The following is a 14,521-nucleotide window of genomic DNA, read 5'->3' on the forward strand; positions in this document are numbered from 1 at the left end:
GGGCCGCAACTGTGGGTCTATTTAATGATATGCGGCAATACATTAACAAACATTGTTTCTTACCAGTATTGTATACATTATCGTTATCAACTTGTGTTCATAATATGCATGTGTCCCACCGTTAATATACATTGCCATGGACTGTATTGTACGTTACGTGTTTAGTTTGCTTGTGTTTGAACAGACACACGCGCACCAAGCATCACCGTCATTCATTCATTCTTTTAAACACTCACTCGCGGTAAAACTATGTTTCTTCACGATCAAATACTCATCAATCCTAAAAGTCATGGTCTTGTACACGATGTCTGTGTCAAGAATATATGTGTTTGCTGTACGGTGTTTGCAGATGCATTGATTTAAATGTACAACTTATTACCGCTGTATCAGCTGTTCTTTCCCAAATAATTTAACCAACGTTATCATTTACCCTAAAACGAGATTTTGTTTTGGAAGGCTGGGATATACTTTGCAAGAGTTTATTATTGTTAGGTGAGTGCTGCATGCAGCGCTCAACTATTGTCCTTCTTAAGTTTTATTCTTTCTTTCTTTTTTCATATGCTCTGCAAAGTTTGGGAACTATCGCCTTCCTCAATTTTTCACCTAGAGACTCAATTTCAATTTTAAAATGTTCGTATTAGCTCAGATTTTTAAAAATATTTTATACTTTTTAAGATATTCTACTTTTAAAACGCTATTTTTTACAATGGAAGTCAATGGGAGGACGGCAGAGCCGTCTGCCCATTCTCTGACACTTGCTACCTCATACTTCGTAACTTGGCCAATTTTTATCGTTAACCTTCGTTCAAAGGTTTAACAAATCAACACACTTGTATTTTCAATAACTTGAAAACAGAATTTCTATCACTTTATACTTTTCTCAAAATCACAGTTTAAGTTCCATGTCGACTTGTTTACAGTTGGTCTCATTGATTTACGCTGAGGTTACGCAGCTTGCCCACTGCATCCGTCTGTCAACGGACGACGGAAGGCGTGTCTGACGGATGGGCGAGTGGTATTTGCCAACGGCAAATTTCTGAACGCAAGAGACGGAGCCGACGGAACAGACGGACCAACAATGCATTTCGGGATCGCCCCATGCAAAGTCAATGAGATCCGTCAACGGACGGATGCAGTGGACAAGGGTTAGGGTGTTAAGGCCCATTCACACCCTACGGTAAATACGGATAGGAACCCTTTCGTCCGGTCCCGGAGGTCGTTTTGTCCGTCAGTGGGTCCGTCGCCTCTGAGCTTACGAATCCGGAGTGCTCTGGGAGAAACGGAGCAATACCAACGGAAATCGAGGCGGCAGTATAGAGTCAGAAGTCCAACCATTTACGAAAATAGAGAGTAGTATAATATCTGAGATGTATATATATATTGTATTTAACGTTTTATACTTATATAATACTATATACCTGACCTTTTTATTTTATTGTTCACCTGCTTTGGCAAAGAGTTATAACTGGTCATTTAAAAATGGTGCAACATTTTGAGGAGAGAATCTTGGTGAGGGGTGTCAGATGACACCGCCGCGCAGGGCTAAAATTTTTGCGCCTTTTTTTGCCGATTTCGGATGAAAACAAAGCAAAATCATGTCATCTACAGATGCCATGTTTGCGATTGTCGATGCCGGTAATTTGTGACATGACAGTCACTGCCCTCTAGAGGGTGTATTGTGTAACATCCATAACAACGCTGAAACCGGACGGAGGTATGAAGGGTAGTCCCGGAGACGTTTGGTACGGACGGACGAATGTCGACCGGATCCGGAGGTATGATTCGGCCTTTAGAGCGCGAGGATGTGCAGGCAGTGTTGCCAGATTGGGCAGTTTTTCTTGCTCAATTGGACTATTTTTTTTACAAAGTTCAGGCAGCGTTGACAGATTCGGCGATTTTCACGCCCAATTGGACAACTTTTAATAACGTTAGGCTGGGACAATTAGCATAAGGCGATTACACACAATTTCGGCTATTTCGGATACTTCAGTTCAATTCCGTTTGCATTTCTGCATGTTTAGCAATGCTTTGCGCTTTTCATTCAGCTGTCAATTTATTTGTTTCCAACCATTTACATTTTTTTAAATGGTGTGCGTGTACATTGTTTACTCCATGTAGACTTTTGAACTCTGTTCAAATCCCTCCACTTGATTTAAGCCATTTAATGTTTCTTTATGTCTTCCACAATCCACATGCTATTTCTATGCAGTTTCACACATATGAACAATCTTTGACATCATAATATTTAAATTAGGCTAATTATTTGCATGTTCGTGCTGTGTATAGCCTGCGTGTGTGTAAGCTTATGTTACAGTTCCGAGGCACGTCAAAATAGCAACACCAATTGCGCTATAGGGCATTTAAACCAGGATTTTTCGGTCAGTGGCGCAATTGCAAAATCGATCTGTAAGATAGCACCATGTATCATTTTTCGCCGACACGCCTCTCAGGGCGCAAGTGTAGTGGTGCAAGTTCGCTGCGGGGGAAAAAACTGCTTTGCGCCGGGTGCAAACTAGCAACGATGCATGCGTCGGTGTAGATTGTAAATTGCACTGGGTGCAAGATAGGGCCCTTGATGTCATAAAGTCCTTGTGAGGTTGCCATAATCTTGAGGTCTGTATATTGATACTGTATTGGTACTGTAATGAATTTTATCCAATGGTAAGTAAGAGTTGATTAACAGTGACGGAGAATCTGTGGATTTCTAGAATATGGCTATGCATTTTCTGGCTGCTATTCGTGTCAAGTCAATGTGCTTTTTATTGTAATTGTTCCAATTGTACCGAGGAGGCATAGACGAGGTAAGGGAGGAATATGAGATTGTAAGCACCTAGAGTTAGTATTAAGAACAGAGTTCCAGAATTTTGATATTTTTTCACAGGTCCCGAATATATGGAAAAATTTGATTTTTTGTTTTTTGCAGGGCCAACAGAGAAAATATATTTAGTCATGCATTTTATGGAGTTTCTCAGGTGTGTAACATGTCCTATGCACCATCTTCAATTGAGCTAATTTATGTCTTAAGTTGTGTGAGCATTTATTTTCCTACAGATATATGACCATTCTGCATTATCTATTTGAGTCTGAAGGTCTGTTTCCCATCTCTTTCTTGTTGTATCCGTATTGGCTGCTGGACAATCCATAAGTACCTTATATTTTTTGGAAATTATTTTTTGTACCTTTGTTTCAGAGTTTTAAGTAGAGCATCAATTTTTGAGGGTAAGGGTTCATCTAGAGAGTTCAGTTTTAAATTCACCATATCTTACTTGGAAGAACCTAAATAAATGTGTTAACGGGATGTCATATTTGTGCTGTAACTGGTTGATTGATTGATTGATTGAAGATACTTATTTTATACCCAGACTATACCATGATTTGAAACATGTGATATGGTTCATTGTAACGGACTTTAACTTAGATGTACTCAAAAAAAAGTATGTAATCAAGGAAGAACTTAGTCCAGCACAGTAAATGTATCCTGTACTACTTGTTTAAGAAATCCTTTTTAAATGACCCAAAAGTCAGGAGAAAATGTTGTTCATTGTAAGGGACTTTGACATAGATTTACTCCGTAAAATTTATACCGTAAAAGTACAACATAGTTGCTAATAGTCAAGAAAATGTCTTACTTGATATCTTTAAAGTCTGTATTTGCACTTTAAAATAGCTAAAGTAAAACTGTAATTTTGTTGAAAACAATGCATTTCACACGTTTACCCTTGTTTATTTATACCCTATACCGCCACCTAGAGGTTCATTGGTGGAACTCCTGGTGGGGTGAAATGGTTTCTGCAAAGATGGGGCTGGCCTGTAAAGAAAAGGAGCTCGGACGACCCCGAGGACCGACCTTTGTCTTACTCATCAGAATTTACATACTTGCAAGATCAAATTATACTCATCCACTGTGATCCTACAAAATAAAAATAATAACTTTCAATTTAAAGCAAAATATTGATTGTTAAAATATTTAAACCATGTGAGAAACATGTTAACAGCAATGAAGCCCACTTGCTTGGCCCATAGGGCCAAAAGGAATAATGGAAAATCAAACAGGAATCACTAATTGTAATAATTTTAACCCAGTGATAGAATTTTAAAATTGCTTTTAAAGTCATACATAACAGAAGCAGTTATAATTTGATGACGCGAATAGAATTTTTAATTATACACAGAAATGAGGTGCATCAGAAATATTGACATTGAGAGGGCTTTTGATTTGAAACTTTACAGAATGTCTTAAAACTTACTGGGGCACACTATGGGTTGGTGTACTATTACCCTGATGTGGAATTAGTCTCTGATAACAGGGAGTTACTTTTTTAATTTGATCCAAACTCATGTTTAATAGGCTACGTCTCATATTTGTCAATTAGTTGGGCTTTTATTTTGGAAATACACATCACAAGGTCTGTACATTTCATTTGGCAGTATTTGCTTTTAATAACTGTCTTTTAGTATGTACCCGAAGGATCCTTTTTTTTAAACCAGTTCTGAGACGCTATTACCGAAATGGCTAATATATATACGTACAGAAAAAAAACTGAGTCCGCTGGCTTTACTGCCATTCTCAAAGTGATGGCTGGCTTGACCGCAGTCATCTCACTGAGCAGAGAGTTCATAAATGAAGTGGGGTTACCTTGCTCAAGTCCATCAGAAAGCCCAAAGACGCGGATATTAAATCTCCTGCCATGATCCTCGATGCGTTGGACCTTTAGTTTTAAAGTCTCATTCTCAGACTGCACCGTTGCAAACCTTTGCTCCAGTTCTGTGAGTCGGTCAGTTTCGTAGCCAGACGGCTATAGCTTGTGGTCTTTCGGCCTAAGTGAGGTTGTTTCCATGTATGTATTAAGAGTCTCCCGGAACCGGGAAACTAGCTCACCCTTCACAATATCTATATAAACCCACTGCGCTTAATTTCTTGCATATATTTCAACCATGCACAAGCATACTTCTATTGATGTTCAACTCTTTCAAAGTATAAACATGTATTGCGTAATATTTACCTCGCTCCCTTTCAAACAAAGAATGTATAAATTCCCTTTCAACCCCTTATCCATAAACCCTGACAAACTATCGTGCTCTGGCCTTGAGTAACATGTTGTAACAAACCTAGAAAGTAAAAGGAATGACATTTACAGTGTAGCTATGGGTTAATGAGGGCAGATAAATAGATCATACAGGCATATACATATAGATAAGTGGCAATACACAATAAAATATGTAAATAATAAAAAAGTTTAAACAAGTCCTTGAAGGATTATTGCACCGAGTAGAGAGAGAGAGAGAGAGAGAGAGAGAGAGAGAGAGAGAGAGAGAGAGAGGGAGAAGGAGAGAGAGAGAGAGAGAGAGAGAGAGAGAGGATGTTGTAAAGCCTGATGCTTAACGATCCATTAAACCGTAAAGTCCTGCAGCACAGCGAGATGAACCGTCAACTGATCTCCTATGTTGCCGAGGGGCCTGCACCTTACTCCTTGTGCATCGTTCCAACACAGTCCCCAGTGAGTCCAACAACATGATGATGTTCAAGGCTCCTCCATGTGGCCCTACACCACAGACACAGCCTTCCTACACCATGTTCATTTTATCATAATCAACCACATTACCATTAACCTTGTCTGGGGCTTGTTTAAGACGACATTCATGATCGACTCTAAGAGTTAGACTGCAGAGAGCTGGGCTATTGGGGCAGGTGCAAGTGGCACTCACTTACCCCCGGTATCTCACCACTGGAACAGAAATAAGTAAATTCTCAATTCAAGGTTTCTTCATTCAACTTACTTTTGAAAAGAATGGGAGAAGAATGGGAAAGGCCCATTCAACCCTGCACACTTCCTATGTTAGCACGGAAAGCATTGATGCCTTTTTCTTTGGTATGGTTTACAGATTCATATCAATTTAAAGTATAAATATAACCGCAAGCGGTGATTAACGGGGTCCGAGCAAAAGGAAAAGTCAAGAACACACTAATGGAAGATATATAAATATGACATAATTATGAAGGAAAGATGTTGATGTTTCCCTTAATGCCATCCTGTGCCTCAGCTTTCAGGTGACTGGGCTGCAGAGCAATGGCCGAACGTCATGTTCAGCTTGTTCATAATTGTCTAAATGAGGTTTGGACTCTCAAACTAAGGATCACCAGTACAAGGCATTGTCCCATTGAGCCACTGACAAACCTGAAATGTAGCCCTTTCTGAAAAGCAAATACCTGAAATTCTGGGGAAATTAAACATTTGTTGTCAAGAACACTGAACACTGGAAGAAATATTAATATGACAGAGTTCATTATGAAGGAAATATGGTTAACGAAGAAGTTCCCCTTAATGCGATACTGTGTCTTTGCAGTTAAATTCTTGGAAACTAATGAGCCGGAATGTTTATTACCTGATGAATTTCAGGTGCTGTTCAATGTTGTGTTTCTTAAATGAGTGGCAATGACAGAATGTCATGTTCAGCTTGTTCATAATGCTCTAATCAGGATTCAAACTCTCAACTTAAGGATCACCAGTACAAGGCATTATCCTGTTGGGCCACTGACATTCCTGGACTGCATGAAGCCTCATTCACACAGTGAAAATGTTGATTGATAAGCACACATCAACAAACCTCAGCAAGCACACATTTCACAAGACAATTAAGGGCTTTCTTAAAATAGTACAGATCTGGAAATTTGCACTGTTAATGGTATCCACCTAATGATAGCCGTATTGTAGTTATACAATAACAAAATGGTCATATAGGCAAAATGGGTTGAGACTGTGGACGTTAGGCTTTTCTATGAAAGAAAGTAGTCTTTTGTGGGAAAAGTTTTTTAAGAGCAGAAGACCAGGGTGAAAAAGATGCATCTGATTTTAGAGATTAATATGACGAAAGAATTTTGAGTCCAGGTCAATCTCGTAAGGAGAAATAAGTATAATTTTTTTAAATAGTGCCACCTTTGGGTGTAGTACCACAATTTGGGTTTATGGATAGTGGGTGGTATTGGTATCCACCTAATAATAGTCGTATGTTTTTTTATACAATAACAAAATGGTCATATAAGAAAAATGGGCTAACTGCTCCAACTTTATTGGCCAATATTTCTCAAATGGAACTAAATATGACAAATTCTGTTTGATGATTTTTGTTAGGCTTGGTCTAAAGATTTTATGTGGCGATTTGGGTGAACTTTTGATTATTTTTGTAGCCTGTGAATCTTTTATCATGTTTGGCTTTAATATGAAATTGTGGGAAAAGTAATCATTTTTAGGGCAGGGGTTTTATAGATGCATCTGATTTTAGAGATATATATTATATAATATTATGAAAGAATTTTGTGTCCAGGTCAATCTGGTGAGGATAAATAAGCCTAATTCATGATTTCTTACAATAGCGCCACCTTTGGGTGCAGTACCACAATGGGTGTATGGGTAGTGGGGGTTATTGGTAACCATACCTGAAAATTTCAAGAGTTTTCGACTTACGGTATAGGCTGCAGTATGACTTTTACAGAATTTGAGGGGAAAAAAAAATGTTACAGAAACAATAGGGGACCAAGCAGCTTTGCTGCTCGGACCCCTAATGATATTGATTAAAGTCTCCATCCATCAGCATTGACTACAGATATGTCAAGGTAATTACAAGCTATGAGCTGTTTGAAATGCTACATAATGAGGCTTTAAACTCATGAGAATTGATTCATTGACCAGTATTGTTTGATTTAATGGAATAACCATAAAAAGTTATTCACAAATTGTTATGAATGGGGTGACGGGTTTTGATTTGTGCCTTTCTATGTAGTTTGAATGTCCCCTGTTTCCACATAGGTTTCCCCTATACAGCAAAAAACATGGTTTCCCCTATACAGCATAAACATGGAAGATAAAACTCCTGCCAAAACCTATATCACTATATCGTCACAGGTTAATGCACCAATGTATTTCCCCACTTGCTTTTTAATCCGTCTAAGAATATATCATTGAGGGCTCCCAATTGACTGTCTTGGATTAATAAAGTGCATTTTATCTAAATTACACATAAATGATCTCAATTACACATTACATAAAATAGCTAAACATCCCAATGAACCATGCTTAATGAGCCAGAACACATTAACAGTATTTCAATGAAGGATTAAAAATGAGTTTATTTGTAATGTTTATTTATAAATTGAGGCCATGACATAATAAAAAAAGAATATGGAACTAAAGAAAACTGTTCAGTAAAAATAAGAATAGTTTTTACTTTAAGTAAATGTGTTTGGCAAGTTACAACAGTTGCTTTGTTTTCATGTCCATTTCACTAAAACAAAAAACAAGTCAGATGTAAAGATTACTCTGGATTTGATTTGTTTTGATAAACTTGTTGATTGTGTCAGCACTGGGCAGCGGGCCAACCTGGAGAATAAATGACAGGATAAAATGCTTTTAAAATTCATATTTATAAGAGGATCTGACTAGCCAGGAAACTTAAGACAATTAAATGTCAAAAAAACATTAATAGAAAAATAAATGTTATAATAAATAAATAAAAAACAGAAAATATATTTGGTCAACGTTTTATAAATAAATTAAGCTAAACTGCACTATTCACCATCTAATATGAACTATCGTATTGGTAGCTGAGTTTTGTAATCATTTCATAAAAATATCTTACCAATACTTATAATTCTTCTAATTAATATTCTTTACATAATAGAGAAGTGTTCTCTCACTTCTAGCCAACTACTTGACATGGTGTTTCAATTGCACACAGCACAAACAAACATCTTCCAAAGAATGAAATGTATACCAACAAGTAGTTTGAATGCACCGTATGCATGCTGCAAGAAAGGGAAACTTACCTCGATATCCCCAACACTAGTGACGGCAAGTTTGTAGGTATCCATGGTGATTGAGTCAGGGCTGATGGCATCGCTGTAGCACTGGTAAGCAACCGCAGGTATTTGGTTTACCTGGCAGTGGCTGAGCACTGAGGACATAGAACGGAATGAGCATTATCGATAACAAAATAATAACGTTTAGAACAATAAAAACACAGACAGTGTGGGGCCTAAATATGCTCACATGGAAGTATATGCAATAAATCTGTCAGATGTGAGGATGTCATGCAATTGTTTTACACCAAACTGGTAGCAAAATATTTGCTCGTAGTGGTTACAACTTACGTTATGGTCAGAAAATTAATATTGGACCATAGCTTATGTCAAATTATTTCAGCAGACTAGTTTTACAAATAATTATATACATAATAAGAAGTTAGTTTGTTGCATCAATGAAGAAACTGGAATAATCCTTTTCCTTTATGTTGAGAGTGTCTCTCATTCGTGTGTTTGAAGCAATAAAGTGCTTGTTGCCCGCACGAACAGAGTCTAAAGATCACAATTACATTTTGGATTAGAGGCGTGAATGTAACAATGGTGATGTATGGTATTGCAAAAAAAAAAATCCACATAATTGAATAATGTGATTTTATGAGGACGCAAATAAAACATTGAATTAATTAATTGATTACCCTTGGGAATTAATTGATTACCCTTCCCAATGTCCTTGCATTGGGATCCAAAAAAAGGACAAAGTCAAAAAGGGGCTTGAGTGTCTTTGGGACAAGTCTGTGAAAGTTCTTGAGTGGCCCAGCTAAAGCCCAGACCTATCCCCTGGAGAACCAACATGGAGGCCTGAAAGTGTTCATAGACACTGATCCACTCCCGATCCAACTCACTCAACTGAGACCATTGGCTGGAACGTCTGCATTTGAGGTATTCAAATTTTGAGGAACCGGATCCAAGGTATTTTGAACATAAACGAGACGCTTTCATGAAAATATATCAGTGCAAAAACACCACTGCAGCAGGTGATTGTATAATAATGATAAAGAAGCCGAGCATTTACCTGAGGCATAATGCTTCAATGCCAATACTATTGCTGTGATGCAAAGTCATACACTGGCTGAAATACGTCGTTTAAGTTAAATTACAATCCCACCACTAATTTGAACTTTTAAAAAGGCCTGAGATGAAACACAGGGATAGGAACTGTCAATATGATGCAATGAATGAAATTTAAGCGGCTTACCTGCCGCTTGGATTCCAGTGAATATATTCGGCTGCTCAAGAGGAGGACATTGAGGGTTTGCTGTCGAGCACTTGGTCTGGAGACACAGCAGGAAGGGGGAGGAGCTGCTGCTAGCATGGTCCATGTTCTTGTACTCGGCCACCGGGCTGTCCGACAGCACGGTCACGCTCAGTCCCTTCTGCTTGAAGCTGCCCAACACCTATGAGGAAGAAGAGAGGTCAGTAGGGGTAGAGAAGAGGTGGAAGGTGGTTCACAGCGAAGCTGCTTGGTCCCCTATTGTTTCTGTAACGTTTTTTTTTCAGCCTATACCGTAAGTCGAAAACTCTTGAAATTTTCAGGTATGGTTACCAATAACCCCCACTAACCATACACCCATTGTGGTACTGCACCCAAAGGTGGCGCTATTGTAAGAAATCATGAATTAGGCTTATTTATCCTTACCAGATTGACCTGGACTCAAAATTATTTTATTATATAATATATATCTCTAGAATCAGATGCATCTTTAAAACCCTTGGTCTTATGCCCTAAAAATGTTTACTTTTCCCTCAATTTCATATTAAAGCGAAACATGATAAAAGATTCACAGGCTACACCACTTTTTGCTGGGTAGCCACTGTTGTACATTATTTCTCTACCTTTTCAGTCCACTGAAACTGCTGGTCTTCTTCTATGTAGCCGCTGATCTTACATAGGATCACCTTGAAAGCAAAATCACATTGCAACGTAATTACATCATTGCTACATCCAGTAAAAAATAAGTAAATTACTTCCACTGATGCATCCCAAACAGCCGGATAGTTTGTGGTATGAGCTCAACAAGGCATGGGAAACATTCCCTAAGGCACTTTCATGCCTGGTTACTTGGAACCATTTGTTCTGGACCCTGGAGGGTTTCTCTCCCTAGTTTGACTCATTTCAGCCAACGGTGAGGCAGCCATTGGACTTGGGTCAGACCAAAACAAGCGGTCCGAGACAACACGGGGGAGGTCCCAGTCGGCTCCTACCCTGGTCGAGGGCAGTGAGTAATCCATCTGACCCAACAACTAACTTTTGCCCCACTATGCATGATACAACCAACATTTCTATTATTCCTGGTTTGCTCCAGAGTGAAACCTCACGCCACAAAAAAAATGTTCTTCCCATCTGCTTTTGGCCTTATCAACAAGGCCTGGGTCCTGTTAAACTTTATACTGTGTTAAAGAAAACAACATCTATATAATTGTATTCTTGTTATATGCTGTATATTTTTTACATGTTATAAATGTTTCTACTTTTATTTTTTTGTTTCTTTATTGTTTTGCAGCAAATACCAAGAAAATACTTCCATACGCGTTAGACTAACCTTGCAATAAAGCGAATTCTGAAAGTCAAAGCACCCTTCGAGATTCTGTTCCATGTAGACACGACATTTGTGATCTGCAGCGCACAATGCTGCGAATCACCCGACCCACTACATTCCAAAGATCCTTTTTTGGATGGAGATCGGGTGACTATGGAGGCCGTACTGGCTGACATGTACACAACGCCAATTGCAGATACTCAATGCGTGCAGAGAAAGGGTTCCTCACAGCACCAACAGCCGGCGCTGTTAACACAAGGTAGGATGCAAGCAAGTGACTGCAAAGTTCTGGCCGACCTTGTCACAGCAGAAATATAGTTCAGACAGACCACCAGCAATTGAAGTAAGTCTGCAAATTTCAGGAGATTCAGTGTGATTCTATATTAAATTGCCTAGAATTAAAAGTCGATGTAGGTATGGTTTGAGAGTTGAAAAGTCTCTGCTGCCTCCCTCCCTACATTCTCTGCCACTGCGAAGTGATCGATTCACGCACCTGTGAGTAACAGGCAGGATGGATCCCCGACACCAATCAGGGTAGAGATGCCCTGATTTATGAGACGCGGTCTTAAATCTAAATCATCTCATACAGAGGCCGCAGTCAGCCACAACAAATACTCTCAGAGAGCTTTTCATAGCACATGAATGTCTTTGGCATTGACCAAATTACACTCAAACCAAGCTGATGAATCTAAATTCTCTCGTCTCTGATCTCAGCTGTTGAACCCGGTGTGGTCTTCTGCAGCTGTACCCCATCCACTTCAAGGTGGGGTGTGTCTCGCCTTGCCACTCCCTTCCTTATTATCAAACTGCATTATGAGCCAACATAAATTAGACTCACTGAATGTTTTCAGTAATCTGTGGAGACATATGGGTGTCCCAGAAGATCAGCAGGTTCAGGGACACTGGCACCAACAGTCACTGCTTTGTCCCATACTGATGTTTGTGCTGAACCATAACCTTTCGACCATGTCTGCATGCATTGAGTAGTTGGCGCCTGATTGGCTTATTTAGAGATTTGTGTTTACAAGCACAGGTCTGCCCAATAAGGCCGCCACTGAGTGTATATTCTATCATTGTACTGGATGGGGTTTAGTCAAATAATTCTTAGAATTCTTGACACCCAATTCAATAACATACGAGATGAATTGACACACAAATTGGATGGTAATAATCCAAACACGCATGCAACTTCTATACTGATTCAATACTGACACCGGACTTACTGCAGGGTTGTCTTTCTTTCTGTAGAAGACGCATGCTGGTTCGGTGCTCGTTTGTCCACAGATAGTTTGATTCCCCGCATTGGAAAGTGAAGCATGCCCCACTGCCTCCCAGCTTGGCGAGGTGAGCACATACACAGACAGAAAACCTAGTCACAGAAATTAAACAGAAACGTGATAAAACAGTGTATGTACACAGAATGCTATGAAGATGCCAGACGGTAAACTAAACCCAGAAATACAATTGAAACACATACAGAGCTTTAATCAAAAATAAATGAAATGTACATGAAGTATGGGCTATTCTGGGCAGTGTAGACAGAAGATTAGGGATAACCTGTGATTTATGTTCACTTGATTTCCAATGTTCATGTTACATAATGAATATTATTAATTGAGCGCTCCAATGACTATAGTGGATACATTGTTTCACAAACAAATGATTTTACGATTTCAGAATTGCCACCAGTTATTAAAAAATAATAATGGTTTCCTTAATACGAAAATACTTACTTGAAGCATTCCTGCCAACTGCTATGATTAAGTTTGTATCCGTCATCAAATTACTGTTTGACTGATACCACTCCAAATGCACCTCCCTGTTGAAAAAAGGGGTTGATGGAAATGTGTGAATGAAGCATAAATGTATCATGCAGTTGGGATAATAATGTTACATTTAGGCTAGGGAAATTGCCTGTTTGAAAAAAACAATCTGCAACTTCTCTAGCTTTAAAAGTTCAAATCGAAATAATCGAGAAAAGTTGAAATTAGGTGAATGTTTCCAGTGAATGCAACAAAAAATGTTTACACTCACTCATCTTTTCAAATGAATGTAGACAGACTTTACGTGACGAATGAATTTATTACTGCTGCCAATACTGCGACAATGTGTGTAAAGAAGGGGTGCCCCTGCCACTGCATTAAAAGGTTAGCGGCACCAGAACAATGTTTAAGTCTCGAGTCCTATGAAAAATAAAAGTGTCCACCTAGATGTATGCTGGATAGATCAGTATATCAACCTTACCACAGGACTATAGCAAATGTTGCCTTTCTATCCATCACAAATCTAGGTGATGTCACTGAGGCGGATTTGGAAGAAAGATTACCGGCGGGTCCACGAGGGGGGTAAGAAGGGTGTCCAGTGTGGGACTAAAGAACAGGAAACCGCTTTAAACCGAGATTCAGCCTCACGTTACAAAATATTCTCATATCCATTACTTTGGGCATTATCATAGTAAAGCCTGATTAAGATTCAAGTCAAATAACGCTCACCTCGTTTCGTCTAGCTCTTTGAGGATCTCTTCATCTTCGTCGTTTTCATCTTCCTCATCTTCATCCACAGCCCGCGAGCTCACCGACAGAACCTCTCCAAAGAAAGTGGCCATCGTCACTTTGACCACTTCGGTTCGTTACAGCTGATATATATAATAATATATATAATATGATGCACAGACACTGCCTTCTGCTTCCTGCTTCCTGCTTATTCGTCTTCCTCTATTCGATTGCTGGTGCAAAAATAACACGACAGGGCAGATATTGCCACGACCGGTCTGGAAGGGTACTGCTCGTCTTCTTCTTGTTCTTGTTCTTCTTGTTCTTGTTCTTGTTCTTGTTCTTGTTCTTCTTCTTCTTCTTCTTCTTCTTCTTCTTCTTCTTCTTCTTCTTCTTCTTCTTCTTCTTCTCCTTCTTCTTCTTCTTCTTCTTCTTCTTCTTCTTCTTCTTCTTCTTCTTCTTCTTCTTCTCCTTCTTCTTCTTCTTCTTCTTCTTCTTCTTCTTCTTCTTCTTCTTCTTCTTCTTCTTCTTCTTCTTCTTCTTCTCCTTCTCCTTCTCCTTCTTCTTCTTCTTCTTCACGAACTTGTACAACGAACTTGAAAACTGAGCAGTGAGCAATACACTAGCAGGTCGTG

General features: G+C 39.0%; 1 protein-coding gene across 1 annotated transcript; it reads right to left on the bottom strand.

Moving 5' to 3' along the window:
* Positions 1-8,105: 8,105 nt before the first annotated feature.
* Positions 8,106-14,099, bottom strand: psmg1 (proteasome (prosome, macropain) assembly chaperone 1). Its single transcript, XM_079738472.1, has 7 exons — positions 13,887-14,099; positions 13,128-13,213; positions 12,618-12,763; positions 10,691-10,753; positions 10,053-10,251; positions 8,822-8,949; positions 8,106-8,375 (listed from the first exon to the last, which is right to left on the bottom strand). Exons 1-7 carry the CDS (start codon positions 13,997-13,999, stop codon positions 8,298-8,300), a joined length of 813 nt encoding a protein of 270 aa, XP_079594598.1. The 5' UTR covers positions 14,000-14,099; the 3' UTR covers positions 8,106-8,297.
* Between the last annotated feature and the right edge of the window lie 422 nt (positions 14,100-14,521).

The sequence above is a fragment of the Pollachius pollachius genome (genome assembly GCF_949987615.1).
Source record: "Pollachius pollachius genome assembly, chromosome: 6".
Lineage (NCBI taxonomy): Eukaryota > Metazoa > Chordata > Actinopteri > Gadiformes > Gadidae > Pollachius > Pollachius pollachius.